Source organism: Paramormyrops kingsleyae, chromosome 15, assembly GCF_048594095.1.
Source record: "Paramormyrops kingsleyae isolate MSU_618 chromosome 15, PKINGS_0.4, whole genome shotgun sequence".
NCBI lineage: Eukaryota > Metazoa > Chordata > Actinopteri > Osteoglossiformes > Mormyridae > Paramormyrops > Paramormyrops kingsleyae.
The window spans coordinates 17,907,265-17,922,225 of record NC_132811.1 but is presented as its reverse complement, the minus strand read 5'-3'; the positions used below and the strand labels follow the sequence as shown (position 1 = coordinate 17,922,225).

The following is a 14,961-nucleotide window of genomic DNA, read 5'->3' as shown; positions in this document are numbered from 1 at the left end:
ACTCTGGGGTTGTTAGCGGCTAACAGCCATTAGCAGTAGCTACATTAGTAACTGTGTCCTGCATTTACGTAGCTATCATTTAGCTCTGTTAGCCATTAGCAGTAACCATCATAGTGACCGTGTCCTGCATTTACGTAGCTATCATTTAGCTCTATTAGCCATTAGCAGTAGCCTTCTTAGTGACTGTGTCCTGTGTTTATGTAGCGATCATTTAGCTCTGTTAGCTATTAGCAGCAGCCATGTTAGTGACCGTGTCCTGCATTTTTGTAGCGATTCTTTAGCTCTGTTAGCTGTTAGTAGTAGCCGTGTTAGCAACCGCATTCCTGCAGTTATATAGCGATCATTTAACTCTGTTAGCTGTTAGCTATTCGAGAAAATGCTGTCGTCTATATAAGGACTCCTTCAAACGGCCGCAAACCCAAGCTGGTCCGGTCTCACTTGATGCTTGGAAAGCTCGTGCTGCGGGACTTCAACGGGAAGGGATGGGTTTGGAGGATTTCTGCTTCCGCTCGGGCCCCGGGAATCTCCAGCGGCCCTGATTAATTGTTTCTTCTCCATGTTGGTCCCCACCCCCCCCAGCGGCACACGCAGTCATGGATGAAACCCCAAGCTATGTGATATTATATGCCGGGGATAGAAAATTAGCAATTCAAATTTGCCCATTTATTTCCTGGTTTTTCCCCGCAGAGCAGAATCAGTGTCTCATACTGTAGCTGCCTGCAGTCGAGGTCTGAGCAGGTCACTCCACCCTGATGTTACATCAGCTCCTCTTTATCGGACTGGCCTGTGTCAGCTCCAGGATCGGCCGCGGATGCCAGAATCTTCCATCGCTCTTCATTCCCAAGGCTTCGCTGTGCCTCCTCTTTCTGTCTCGAAATAGACTCGGTCCTCTTTCAACACCTGTATTTTTCATGACCTGATTTTTTTTTTTTAACTCTTCTGCCACAGATGTACATCGATTCTTGATAATTATCACGGCGCCAAGCTTATTCTCTGTTCTGGAAACAGAGTTCATGACTCACCATTGTGGTGGCTGGTCCTGGTCCGATTGAATGGTGTACATTGTCGTTTTAATTTTTATTGTTCAGTTTGCCATTGATGTCCACTTGAAGCTTTTAGTTTTAATGCGCCTCTCCCACCTCCTGTTTGGAATCTTCTCCAAGCCCTCTGCCCTTACACTGGGAAGAAAACCCATGCCAAAAAATGTGGAAGAAAATGAAGAGAAAATAGGACAGCTTGCCAGTGATGTGGATGGGGCAGGTGCCGTTGACCCTGATAATGCAGGTTGTCCCCTCAGCGACACCCTGGTTGGGGGGTTAGGGTCCAAGGTTAATGGATGGCCATCTCACGCCCTCGAGCTACCATTTAATAACCGGCACAATAACATCATGGAGCTAGGTCATGGCAAGAGTCACCACAGCAGGTGACAGCGGGGGACAGAACCCCACACGCCACCTTTCTGGTATTTTCCCTCCCAAATTAAATAAATGAGTGCATTTAAAAACACAGGTAGATGGGCAGCCTGAGAGAAGCATCACACAATTCAATTTTCCATTGATTTTCTTTTCTTTCATATCTCATATTTCAGTGCGGGGGCCAAAAAAACAAAGAGGGGACCCTGTAATATCACGTCAAGCCGCACCCCCCCCCTGGATTTCTGCAGGTTTGGCGGGGGTCTGATGGCGGCCATGTCGGCATGAATGATGATGAGTGAGATGTGTGTCCCATTAATAACCACTACGAAAGGTGCTCTGGAAAAATAAATCCCTTTCCGCCTACTTTGTTTACCACATTCCTCGTAGGTGATTTATATCTCAGAGCAGCGGGTCTTATAGAAATTGTCCCAATCAAACTGACAGTCAAATATATTAGGTGTATGACTGTGAATAATTGCACCTGAATAAAGTGCATATATTACTGATGCTGCTATACCTGCCTACATCCCAAAGAACTGATGACTCCCAAAAGCTAGGATTTTTCATTTTTATTTGCTTATATCATTTTATTTGCTTAGCTGATGAATTTTTTAATGCCAGTCTATAATTATATTTGTTTACCAATTTGTTTACTTTCAAGCTGAGTACTCTGCTACTGGGTTACAAGCGACCCTAACCAGCAAGTGACCCACTGGTCATAGTATATTGCACGTCGCCCATAGATGGAGTAGAATCTAAGAAGTATAGGTGCAGTACAATAGTGTTGTTGCCCACGATCTGTGCGATGAAGTTGGTGTTCTTGAGGTAGTGCGGCCTTTTCACTAGGGGGTGCTGTTCGGCTGCTTGCTCACCAGTCATGTGTTTGTTTGCTTATACAGTACTATGTTGGCCTCCAGTGGCCTTAATGCTGAGAAACGGTCTGTGATGTTGACCTCTATCAGGTGCCCTGTGAATCTGCCCTAAATGAATCTGGTCACGTGGCCTGTCTGCCTTCTACACCATCCTTCTGGAAGATGTCAGTGGCTGTCGGATCTGGCCTTCCAGTTCCAGCTCTGCCCTTTCCCATTTCTGATTTAATGCGACCCATGTGTTCCCTGCATGGGGAAAAGGGTTACAGGAAAGCAGTGAAATCGAGCGCTTTTTTGTTTAGTGAGAGGGAAAATGAAATTGTCCTTTTATTAGATTACTAATTTTTCCATTTTTTATGTGCACTGTTGGAAGATGCAGCCATGCGTTTGTTCAGCTGGTGGTTTGTATTTAAATGATATTTCCTGACTGAATAGGGTTACACAGGCTCCGCGTGTAATTTATGTGTGTTTTATTAAATGCCATTCTTATACCGGCAGATAAGCAAAGGAAAAATAATGCAAGATGACTTAAATGAATCTGGGAGCAGACACCTCTAAGTCTGCGGATTATGAATCATATCAGGCATGTAATTGCCAATATACAGTAAGACCCTTATGCTCCAGTTAATCCAAATCAACCTGGGCAGTGCCGTAATCAGCCGCGATTCTTCCGAGGAAATCCGCAGGACTCGGGACGTTAAGGTGTGTCCGGAGAGGAGCATCTCCAGGGAACGGCGTAGGGAGGGGGGAGATAAATCGGCATTAAGCTCCTCCTCTCCCTTGCCTGTCCTCGATGGCGATTAATCCCTCGCTCTGAAGGAAGGCAGCTCCGATTGCCCGCTACCATTTCTCTGCAGGTGTCGTTTGTGTGGAGGAAGCAGGCGGATGGAGGGGAGGCTGTGAGTAGGGCATGGGGGGGTGCCTGTCTTTGCGATAACGGGGGAGGGGGATCTCAAAGTTCACGTCAAAGTTTCCCAGAGATCCTAACATGGCTTTTAGCTGGATTCCTTCCCAGTGTGGAATGTCTCTGACAGATAAGAGTCTCACTGCAGGTTGACTTGTGTTGTGAAATTTCAGGTAGCAAACAACTTTCTAAGCGTACATGATTGCTCTAAGGAGCTTGTCTGGAAATGGTAAGCATTGCAAAATAATTATCACTAATTTATGGATTTTTTTTTTCCCCTCATAATGATCCATTGTCCATTAAAGTGTTTCCCTGTGTCTTTTTAAAATAAACGAATGAGCAATTTTGTTTTGATTAAATCTTTTTATACCAATAAACCTAAAGGCAAATGTGAAACTCAAAGCAGCTACTGCCACCTTCATGAAGAGATCGTTTTTCATTTTGTAAACAGGAACTTTCTGCATATGCCCTGCAATAGATTAAAAGACTGCCGTTATCAGGGCATACGCTGATATTTAGCTGTACATATTTTCCGCTTGCTCAGTTCTTTAGAGACTATTTTAGCCACAGTGTTGCTCTTGATTGCACTTGCTGAATTTGCACTTATGCTAATGGCGGACTCTTGTAATAATTAGCAGTCGCTCATCGGTCTTGGTTAACCAAGTTAGGTACAGTGTACCTATCACTGCTGTATTCAGCACTGTTTCACATTGCTGGCGTTGCAGTAACTCGGGGTCACCCTGGGGTCAGTCTGACCAACGGTGGTGTTTCCCACCACTGAAATCATGTGCTTGTGTTGGGGCCCCTGAGGTTTGTGGGCCCCCTGTTGGCCACAAAGAGTCACTTCACAGAATATTAAATAACCACATTCCTTATTTAGGAGATGCTGAAGCTGCATGTTCTGCTAACCAGCTAGCTAGCGACAGTCTTCTGACGTTACTCGCTAGCTATTTATTTAGTGTTTGAAACTTCTGGGGGGAGTGGGGGGCCCGAAAGTGACTTTTTGACTGGGGCCCCAGAAACATCAAGTGTTACTTTAGTGGTGACAGAATTTTTAGCCATAGAGGCTGTGCCACGTCACTAGGGTTCACGTCCAGAGTCCTCGCTTTGTGTCCTTTCCACCATCCAGATCCTAGAAGTTCTTTTCCCTGTCCCCGTGCTCGCAGAGCTCCCAGCAGAATATTGGGATTGACCTCAATCTTGCTGCCTCCATAAGCGTCGCTCGCCTTGCCTCTGAGCGACGCCGCGATTGAGTGTGTGATTAAGATGACAGAGTCTGCATGTGGCCACGGTGACTCACACCAAGATGGAGGCGGACGATTATTTTCAGCTTTGGTTTTTTAGCCACGTCTGTCGAGTGTGGGGGGGGGGCGGATCAGACCCATGGTCCTCTTTGGAGGCTGCAGCCTCCAGTCTCTGACAAGCTTGGAAAGGGAGTTGGTGTGTGTTTTTACATTTATTTATTTAGCAGATGTTTTTGTATAAAGAAACGTACAAGCTAAGAAAGCACTGGGTCAGTGAGCCGGGTCAGCCAGTGATCCTGGAGCGGCTGGGGTTAAGGCCCAATGGGATATGATTACTCCGCCAGCTGTCAGACTTAAACCCACAACCTACAGATCCCCACCCTGCTGAGATATACACTGGCCTCTATGAGTGAGAGACAGAAGAGAGACATTAGAATGTTTATCAAGTGTTATTCTCTGATTGGGACAAGTGTTAATCTCTCCTTTACTGGCCCTTGATCATTCTACGATAGGTTTTTCCTGAAAAGCGCGTTCTGAACAGCCGTCCCGTGACACCAGGGCTGATGGAGAAAGGCTGTCTTCCTGTGTGTGGGAATCAGATTCACTCACCCCTGAGGTGTGTGCCCCAGTGCATTGTGGGTAGTCTGTTTGGGAGCGTGACTTTGTTGTTGTTATTGTTTACCGACCATATCACCGGTACATTTTGAACATTCTCCCTTGAACCCTGATGTATGCTGCCCCCCCCCCTCCACCACCTCCCCGGCGAGGCTCAAAAAAACACTGTAAAGGCTCCAGTGACCCAGATTTTGGTTGGTGGGGGGGGGGGTATACACATATCAGAGTATGTGGCAGGAGCCTTTCTCAGAATAAAATGTGTAATATGCGGGCGGCTTTGTTCTCAGAGAATCGTAGGATTCCAATGGGCAGGATGAATTTAAAGCAAAGACTTATGGGTCATTATGGAGCCTGTCCCCTTTTCCCTCTCGGCCGATTTACCGTGTTTTTACACCCCGGCGCCGCTGTTCCCCTGTGCCGCTACCTACCAAGCCGCCTCACTTTAACCTGGTTTCTCAAACTGTGACCTATTTATATAATTAGGGTGGCATTGGTTTTTCCCGCATGCGGGGGCCACGTCTCTAAGCTGTCAGATGAAGAGCACGGCGCCGCCTAGCCCCCCCGCCCCCCCACATCCGCTCCATCTCAGACCGTGGATCAGCCCGAGATGTAAAGATCCGGGATCTGCTTTGGCATGGGAGCGTGGGAGCCTCTCACTGGGTTGTTGTAACGCGGTTCTATCACAGCCCAAGGGGATCACAGGCCTCTCTGAGATTTCGCCTTTCTTCAGGCTGATTGACTAGGGGGGGGGGGGGCTGCACCATCGAATGTTCCAGAATCAGGCACTATGAGGGAGGGCTCAGTTTAAGCACGCCGTATGTTTTCCGAATTCCAAACACGGTACCAGACGCCTGTATTGTGACTCTTAACGTTCATGTAGACCAGTGTTACCAATCTCTCCTGATGAATACGTATCCCTCGGCGAGAGGACAAGGTCTGCAGCATAGGCCGAGGCTTACTCTACCAATCCTGCTGCATCCCTTGAACGCCCCAGTTCTGCCTGGAGATGCTTGGATGGGACAGCTTTGAGCTTTTTTGTCTCCTCAGTAATGTTTCTTTGTTTTCTTTTGAAATGCACTCGTTTTTTCTCTCTAAGGCTTATCTGGCTAAGGGCTGTGGCGTACAGCGTGATGAGTTGGGGATTGACACCTCTCCTCACCCCCAACACCTCCATCACCTCCTAGAGGGGCATACCCCTGACGTGGAGGACTCATGAAAGCAAATGCCTTTGTTCTTGGGTCCCTCGTTACACCGGCAGATGAATTCGGTGCCCGTGGCGGCAGGCAGACATAAGGGGTCCTGCGCTCTCGCTGGGGGGGGGGGGGGCTGATGGTTTTGGTAAATGCAGAAGAACATGAGAGTGCCATCGCTTTGCTTTATGTATACTTGTGCTCATTTCGGAGTGGTAATTAATGTAGGCAGTATCAAAGTGCAGTTTTTATCTGGGACAGCAGGGGGCGTGGACACCTAATGAGGCTCTTCCTTTTGTCTCTGGCCCAGTGCGTTTGTCAGGGGGGGAACATCACCGTGTCTCGTGATGATTAAAGGAGCTTCCCTGTGTGGGTTCTGCTGTGAGCTCACTTGGGTTTGTTTGTGGTGTTGGTGATCAGAGTGGGGCACTGATGTTACAGAGGAGGGGAGGGGAGTTCTCTTTATGCAGCATCGCTGTACAGCTTTGTTACACAGTTATGGAGTATCACTACGCCACCTTGCCACACAACCTCGTTATGCAGCCTCAATGCACCGCCTCGTTATGCAGCCTCAATACACCGCCTCGTTATGCAGCCTCAATACACCGCCTCGTTATGCAGCCTCAATACACCGCCTCGTTATGCAGCCTCAATACACCGCCTCGTTATGCAGCCTCAATACACTGCCTCGTTCAGCAGTCTCGTAATGCTGTCTTGTTACGCGGTCTCCTTACTCAGACCTGTTACGCCGTCTCGTTACATCGCCTCGTTATATCAGCGTGTCAGACCGCTTCATTAAGCAGTCTCGTAATGCTGTCTTGTTACGTGGTCTCCTTACTCAGACCTGTTACGCCGTCTCGTTACATCGCCTCGTTATATCAGCGTGTCAGACCGCTTCATTAAGCAGTCTCGTAATGCTGTCTTGTTACATGGTCTCCTTACTCAGACCTGTTACGCCGTCTCGTTACATCGCCTCGTTTTATCAGCGTGTCAGACCGCTTCATTAAGCAGTCTCGTAATGCTGTCTTGTTACGCGGTCTCCTTACTCAGCCCCGTTACGCAGCTACGTTATGCTGTCTTGTTATGTTGTGTGTGTTTTTAATGCTGTCCCTACTCATCCTGCCTCCAGGGGTGGATTAACTGATTAACTTCTCTGGGCCCCTCCAGCAGGGCACTTTAGGTATTTTCTAAGCCGAAGGAAAATTGAGAGAGAATTAAAACCAATGCAACGTCAATAATTCGCTAATTAGTGTGTGGGGTGCATGGTTGGGGGGTGTGCCAGCAGTAAAGTTTACTGATCAGGGTGGGGGGTGCTGGCAGTAAAATTTGCCAGTCGAGGGAGAATATTGCACAGTCGGCACCAGGTCTTGCCATGTGGGGCCCCTGATGTTTGCCGGGGCCCCTGATGTTTGCCGGGGCCTTAGGCTGTAGCTTAGGATAGGCCATACATTAGTCCATCCCTCCCTGCCAAATCCAAAGACATTTTTCCAGACGTGGAGGAGGTGACCCTAGAGGACTTGATGAGGTCGGGACTGGGTATGTAGCTCTGAATTAAGAGCCATGTGTTCCGTCTCCCCTCACTCTCCTCCACCCCTCTGGCCAGCTTCCGCCACTGGCTGATGGGGAGCATGTGACTGTCGGGGCAGAGCCATCTTTGCCCGGTGGCTGTTTTCTGGAAACTCTGGCTTAAATCCTGTATGTCGGACATTTGCACCCCTGTCTAGCACCTCTGGGTTTGAATGGTTTTACTATCCCTGCTACACTCTGTCAAGATTGCAGATGAGCTGCATTGATAGTTGTTCCGCTGTTTTTGCAGCTGCACGACTTGGATCGGTTCCGGATCAGCACTCTCCTCATGGGTACAGCGGCAGAACCCCCACCCTAATATGATGCCCTCCCTTTAACTTTCGATCCTCATTTGCCTCCCCCAATGCCTCCTCATCCTCGTGGATCGGCCTGTGACAGCTGGCCCGTTTTCCCCCCTAATGAACCACCGAGTTTATGTGGAGCGTAGTTGTCCGGTCCAAGAGTAAACCCAAATGAGATGTTGTTTTTTTCCCAGTAAGGTTCAGCCAGAGGCTCTAGCACTGATGCACCAATGAATAGGTCTCAGCGGGACGCCAGCTGGCCGGGCCCAGCACTGCGAGCTTGTCAGTACTCACAGTGTGGCCAAACCCGGGAACGGTGTTCGGGTTTTCAGGCCATGTTCTGATACCCCACTCGGGCGCAAAATATTTTACGTGTCACTTTGTATGTTTATTTGTCCTACCGAATGCACATGAGCTTTGTGGTTGAGGTGGTTTTTTGTCCATTTGACCAACTCCTGAGTGTTAGGGTTGTTTGGCCAAGATATCCTCAGGCAGCTGTTCTTAAAGCGTCTTCCAGTTTATCCATAGTCATTAATTTTTTTGTCACATTTTTAAAATCTCAGCTGCCCTCTGTGTCTGAGTTTGCTTGTTTGCCTTACACGTCGACTTCACGTTCAGCTAACTGTTGCCTCTAAATCGCCTATGTAGCCCTGCGATGGAGTGGTGTCCCGTCCCGGGTTCACCCCTCCCTGGGAAAGGCTTCAGTCCCGACCCCTCCCTACTGTACCTTGTGTGGTCCTGCCCCAGTTTTCGGGTGCAGAGTTTGATCGATCAGCACGTCTGGCTCCAAATATGACTCATCCATGGTTGTCACCCCCTTGGTGTGATAAGGTAGTCCCTGGTAAGTATTCCTGCTCCAGGCACACATTCCTGGATTGGGTGAGGGCTTTGGGGGCTTTGGGGGGGGGGTCACTGCTTCTGAATCTGCCCCCTCCCCCTTTCAGCAATGGATTTATTTGTAGGTCGGCAAAGGCAGAGTTGTCTTGACCACAAACCTAATGTGTGGGCGACTCGGCCTGAACACAGCCCCACCCAGGAGGGGGCCACAGGACTCTTATTGACAAGAAATATGAGCTGGATGGCTGGCAGTGGGGGTGGGGGGGATTCTCCGATTTCCCCCAGGCACGGAAAGGAGCCCTGCCCAGCATGTGCCCATTAATCTGTGCCGGTCCCGGACAGGAGCTCAGAACAAAGGATGGCTGATCGATCCACTGGGGCGTGGGGGGGGGGGGCATATTCCAGATCTGCTTGGCGGAGGGAGAGCCTTTGAAGTGGGGGCCGGGGGCTTTTCAGGCGGCTCACACTCGTGGTAATCGACACAACCGCCACGTGATGCTCGTGCATGTGGGGGATGGAGGATGGATGGAGGATGGATGGAGGGGACTCGACATACAGAAATGGGACTGAGGCTTTTTAAGCATCTGGGATCGGAGGGGGTCTGCGAAACACCAAACCCAGGTCAAATGACTCCGAACTTTACCTTTGACCTTTCTTTTGTTCACCTTCCGGTTCCATTGTGACGTCTGGGCGACCATGGCGGAGTTCAATGCATCCGTGCCGGCAGCAGAAGAGGCTCGGGTTCCGTGCGGGACGGCCCTACGTTCCTGACGGGCACGTGCCAAGGATGAAAGGCTCATGCCACATTAGCAGTGATGTCCCGTGGAACAGTGCATCTCCAGATACTTCTGGGTGCCGGATGGGTGTCATCTCTGTAACCTCCGACCCCCTGCGCGTGCCTCTGACCCGTCTTTGCTCACCCCTTGCTGATGCCCCCTCCCCCCACCCCACTCTGTAGCTACTGATTTACCTCCACGGGGCGTTACGGTCTCCTTCCCTCAATTGGCTGCACGTGTCGGCGCCAAGGCTGGGCGTCCGACCTCTGGAGTGGACCTCTTAGCGACCGCATCGAGGTATTGGCAGGCCAGTGAAAAATGAGGGCAAGTTTGGTGCGCAGTGTGGGAGAGGAGGAGAGAGAGAGAGAGAGAGAGAGACAGAAAGAGAGGATCAGTCAGTTTTGTTAAACCCAGGTATTGACAAAGCTATCAATTCAGTATGTGGGTTCGCTTTCCCGCGTCAGAATGTTCACGGCTTCAGACAAAGTGAAATGAAAAATCCTGGCAGCTACATCAACTCAAGAGCTCTGCACGGCTGCTATGATGTCCAGTCAGGCTGAGGGCTCCCTCTAGTGGGATGGGAAGGCGTCACGGCTGAGTTCAGCAGCTGCATTCTCTGCTGGGCACAAAGAGCAAGACAAAACATCCTTTGTTTCCCTGGAAAAAAGATCTCGACTAACATTTGAAACTTTTTGTGTGTGTGTGTGTGTGTGAAGTCCAGCAAATGTCTGACAGATTCTTGCATATGGAGGCAATGCGCATTTAGGACATCTCTCTGTTTCTTTTCTGCATGCCGCTGCTGTGTCCGACGCCGTCGAGGGCGTAGATGCGGCCAAAGGTCACACATCATAAATTGCGAGCTCGGAGAAGTCAGTTGCATATTAAGTAGGCGGCCGCACACTTGATAAACCCGGGGCCCTCTGGAGACCCTGATCAATAAATAATTTCCAAAGTCATGCTGTTGTTGTAAAAGGACTCGGGACGAGGGGCCCGAACGTGCCTGCAATGCTGACCAGCCCCCCGCCAATCACTAAATGATTCCCATCCTCCCAGACACAGCCGTCCGAGGCCTCCTGAACAAACAAAGAGATTAGATCCTGCACCTCGGATGTGAAGGGGGGCTGGACTTGGGGGGCTGGGGCCGTCCATCCACCGGCACGGGTCACATGGGGCCCCGGATGTTTACACGGGGCCCTTCATTCACTTCAGGCTTAGATGGGTGCCGGTCCTTTGTACTGAGGGCTTTGTCACTCTTCCCACAATCCAATTCTTCCTGTAATGTGGTGGTGGTGGTGGGGACGACGACCCCCCCCCCCCCCCAAACTACCTTAAATACCCCCTCGACATGGGGGTTGAGCTCTTCAGACCGGTTGGCTGTAGACCTAATCATAAATTAGCTCAGAGGCCCCCCCCCCCCCATGTATTCTCTTGTGCTAAATCGTTGCCCCCCCCCTACCACCACCACCCCATCATGCAGTGCACCGAGTGAGTAATTACCTCAGCGATCGCTTCTGACAGAGGCTGTAATCGAGCCACTGTACACAAATGAGCTGGATCTCTCCGTTTGATGCTGGAAATGCCGCTGTCCGGATATGCCCCCCCCCCCCCAGTCCTACGGTGTGCCCCTTCGGTTCCTGGCATTTTCTCTGCTCGCTCCAATGATTGATGCCTTTTCCCAAGGCGGCTCACCACCGCTTGCTGTTCGTTTTCATTGCAGCATTTCGAGGATTTTAATGTCGCTCAACCGAGGATGGCAGGCAGGGGGGGGGGGGGGCAAATTAAAATGCTGTAAACTGCCCCCCACTGTTGGCAAACGCATACGGGAGGCATGGCTGTTTGGGCACCAGCGTGTCGTCTGTACACGCGTGTGCCAGTCGTAGGCTCTCTGTCTCACACCCTCCTGCCTAATTTGCCCGCTTATTACAACCCCCCCCCCTCCCTCAGTGCCTTTTTCAATGAAAATTTCCCCCCAGCTGTTGTCTTTTTGAGTACCAGGCCTGCCACTTCCTTGTCTAGGTCCAAGGTGGACCCGTTTGAAAGCTTATGCAGGTTTATCTTCACTGTTCTGAATGGGGCACCCAAGAGCTTTTTACGTGGGTCCCTGTGTGTCTTCTGTATGTCAAGCGTGTGCCTTATGTGTGTCTTCTGTGTATTCCGTGTGTTTTACATGTGTCTTGTATGTGTCTTGGATAAGCCTTCTTTGTGTCTGACATGTGCCTGGTGTGTGTCTTTCGTGTGTCTTACAGATATATTCTGTGTGTCCTACACATCGTCCGTGTGTCTGGCATATCTCTCATGCATGTCTTTTTCGTGTCTTCTGTGCGTCTTCCGTGTGTCTGTTGTAAATAAGGTGCTCAGCTTTTATTACGCAGACTTGAGTGTGACAGTTTCTTCCGTGACTCTCAGCCTTGCCCCACTTCCTGCACGAAGGATAACGGTGTCCTGGAAAGCCACGTTCTTGTCGCGCCATTGAACATGTTCCTCTCTGGGTTTGACTGGAGCAAAAAGTTTCTGCCTCACCAGGCTGTCACATACCCCCCCACACACACCCCACGCCCCATCACAGGACGTGTGTCTCCCCCTCCCCTCATCTTCTGAGATTATTCCTGGAAAAATTCCATTCTGAAATCCACCCGCTAGCAGATGTTGCGTTTCAGTACCTTGGAGTAAAGACTCACCTCAGCTGGTGCTGTAGTTCAAGGTCAGGACACTCTGCTCATATCAGAAGGTGAATTACCCTGATTATTGATTGCTTTAGGAATGTTAACACATGCAGCTGTAAAATGGCCCTCCCAAGCTTTATTTTTCCCATAATCTCCGGGAAATGGAAGGTCTCTGTGTGCTCTTCCTGGAGGCAGATTGTTATCAGCACTCGTGGCAGGTGTGGAACCGCCTGACTCCCATTCAACCTCCCGTTTCTCACGCTGGAGGGATGATTCACGGCGGCCTCGCTCATGCAAATGAGCGACCCGTGGATCCACCGAAGGTCCCCAGCTGGTTAGCATCGCATGCTAACTAGGTTGCAAAGGGCCACCGGCAATTCAGCTCTCGGTGCGTCTGCGTGTGTTTGTGTGCGTGTTTGTGGGCATAGATGCTGGTGGACAAGAAGCTTAATAAAAGAATTATGGCGCAAGCGGTGCAGCCACTAACCGTGAACGGTCACTCCCTCCTCTGACAGGGCCCCCCGGCCAGGTGGATGGTTCCGAGGCGCCGGCACTTCCGGACCTGGCCCCCCTGGTGATACTGAGACTCACCGAGTCCCTGGAGAGAGATGGTGAGTCTTCCCCGTCAGCCAGGATGAGCCCGCAGCACCGTGCGAGCCTCACCCCTCACCCTCATGTTTATTACCCATAATCCATCATGGGTGTAGCGCAGATCATGAGTATTAAAGAGCGGAAGACATCTGAGTTCCAGCCTCTTTATCATTCATATTATTTAAATTTTACTAAATATATGTTTGATGCATATTTATCAGGACAAACCAATATCAAAGTACAGACCAGTTTAGTTCTGTTATGTGCATAAATCATAACATCAAAAAAAATGATGCTTTATTTGTTCAAGTGTGAGTACAGGTACATTGGAATGCTGCTTTTAACGTATCCCATCATGCTCTGCTTTGACACACACACATAGAGCTGAGAATGGAGCTTTGGGTCCAAGAGCAGAGTAAGACATTTATCTGGCGCCCCTGGTGCATTTTTCAGGGGGTTAAGGGCCTTTGCTCAAGGGCCCAGTGGAGATGCGGCTATTTTGCTAAAGATGAGATTTAAACCGGCAACCTTCTGGTTACAGGCACAGAAGCATAAGGTTATAAAGACAGCACTTCAACACTCGCAGGTGGACACTTTGTCTTCTGTTGAGTCCTGTTAATCTCGTTTGTCCTCCCTTCGTGACAGGATGGGAGAGCGAGGCCCTCTACAGAGCCCCCCCTGCCTCCTCCGGACCCCCAGAGTTACGGCAGGCCTTAGACACAGGTTTGTGCTAGCCCTCATGTGCTTACATAATTTGACAAGCTGTAATTCAAGCAAAGACCTGCTGTCTATACGCCAAGGTCTAAATGTGAAAGGGGCAGATGCACAATGCAGATGAATGGACTGAAGACATGACAGCAGTACGTCTGACATGCCAAAATTGCAAGACTGGAAGTAAAGTTTTGTGTTGGAGTTTATATAACCACCACAAGGGGGCGCTGCGGTTCAGCTGACAGTAGGCAGGCTTCACTTTTTGGGTCTAAAGGCAGAACTCTTCCGATTTTTATGGTGAGGAATGGCACCACTAGAGCCACCAGGATTGGACTTTGCACCGATGAATTTTGTGCTGTACAGTTAACCAAGCGGCAGAACGGGCTTCTGCTGTGAAATGTACTGAGTCACCAATCCATTTCCTTTTTATGTGTAGACCCCCATTGCATGGGTAACCAGAGCAGCATCAAGGTTACAGGCTCAGGTGGAAGGAAAGACCATGACATTGAGCCGAGTTCAGCCTAAATTCACACGAGCAGAGCTACTCTGCTCTGTTTACGGTCCAACGCGTGTAATTAGAAGTGACTTGTGCTGCCAAGGGTCTGCTAGACATCTGCTACGCATGAATCTGAATGAGAATACGGGCAAGCTGTTGAACCTTGGTGTCCCTAGTGGAAATGAAAACTCTGCACAGTATAATCTGACACCCAGTCGGAGTGGGCCTGGGCTCCGGGTCACGTGAAGGTTTCACATCTGATCATCCCGGACTGTTACGGGATCGGGAATTCGGCTTGCAGAAAAGGAAGCTTCGGAAGTGATTCTCACAAATAGGCTCTGGCAGTCCTGTGGAGCTCACTGTCCGTCCCATGGGTCAAAGTTGAAGCAGGAACAGACTTCTCTTTCATGGATGTTGTTTTAATTTTAGTTGATTTTTTTTATTTTGGGTCTGTGGTTCCCCTTGTTATGTAACCAAAGGATCCTAATGCAGGGACCTGCATGGCTAATTACACATTCCCTACTTCCTGGAAGCAGATGGAAGGTGCCAGCTGTTACATTTCCAAGGTTGCATCCAGTTAAAAAGTTCAGGAACCCGGAGAAAAAAGCCGCCTGCCGTCTCCCGCTCTCCGTAGTCATGCGGCCTGACAGCTTGCGTTGTAGTTAAGCCGATGTTTTCCATTTTCTGTGTTTCCCCCCCAAATAACAGTGTTATGCTGGCATTTGGCAGCAGTAAGGGGGGAGGGGGCAGCCACCCAGCTGCCAAATGGAAATGCTAATAAT

At 49.8% G+C, this 14,961-nt stretch overlaps 1 protein-coding gene across 1 annotated transcript in view; it reads left to right on the top strand.

Moving 5' to 3' along the window:
* The window catches only part of pik3r3b (phosphoinositide-3-kinase, regulatory subunit 3b (gamma)), a 102,569-nt gene that overhangs the window by 16,319 nt on the left and 71,289 nt on the right, over positions 1–14,961 (top strand). Inside the window, exons 3-4 of the mRNA XM_023794537.2 lie at positions 12,897–12,992; positions 13,618–13,695. Coding sequence (XP_023650305.2) covers positions 12,897–12,992; positions 13,618–13,695 — 174 coding nt within the window. The remainder of the gene's footprint in view (positions 1–12,896; positions 12,993–13,617; positions 13,696–14,961) is intronic.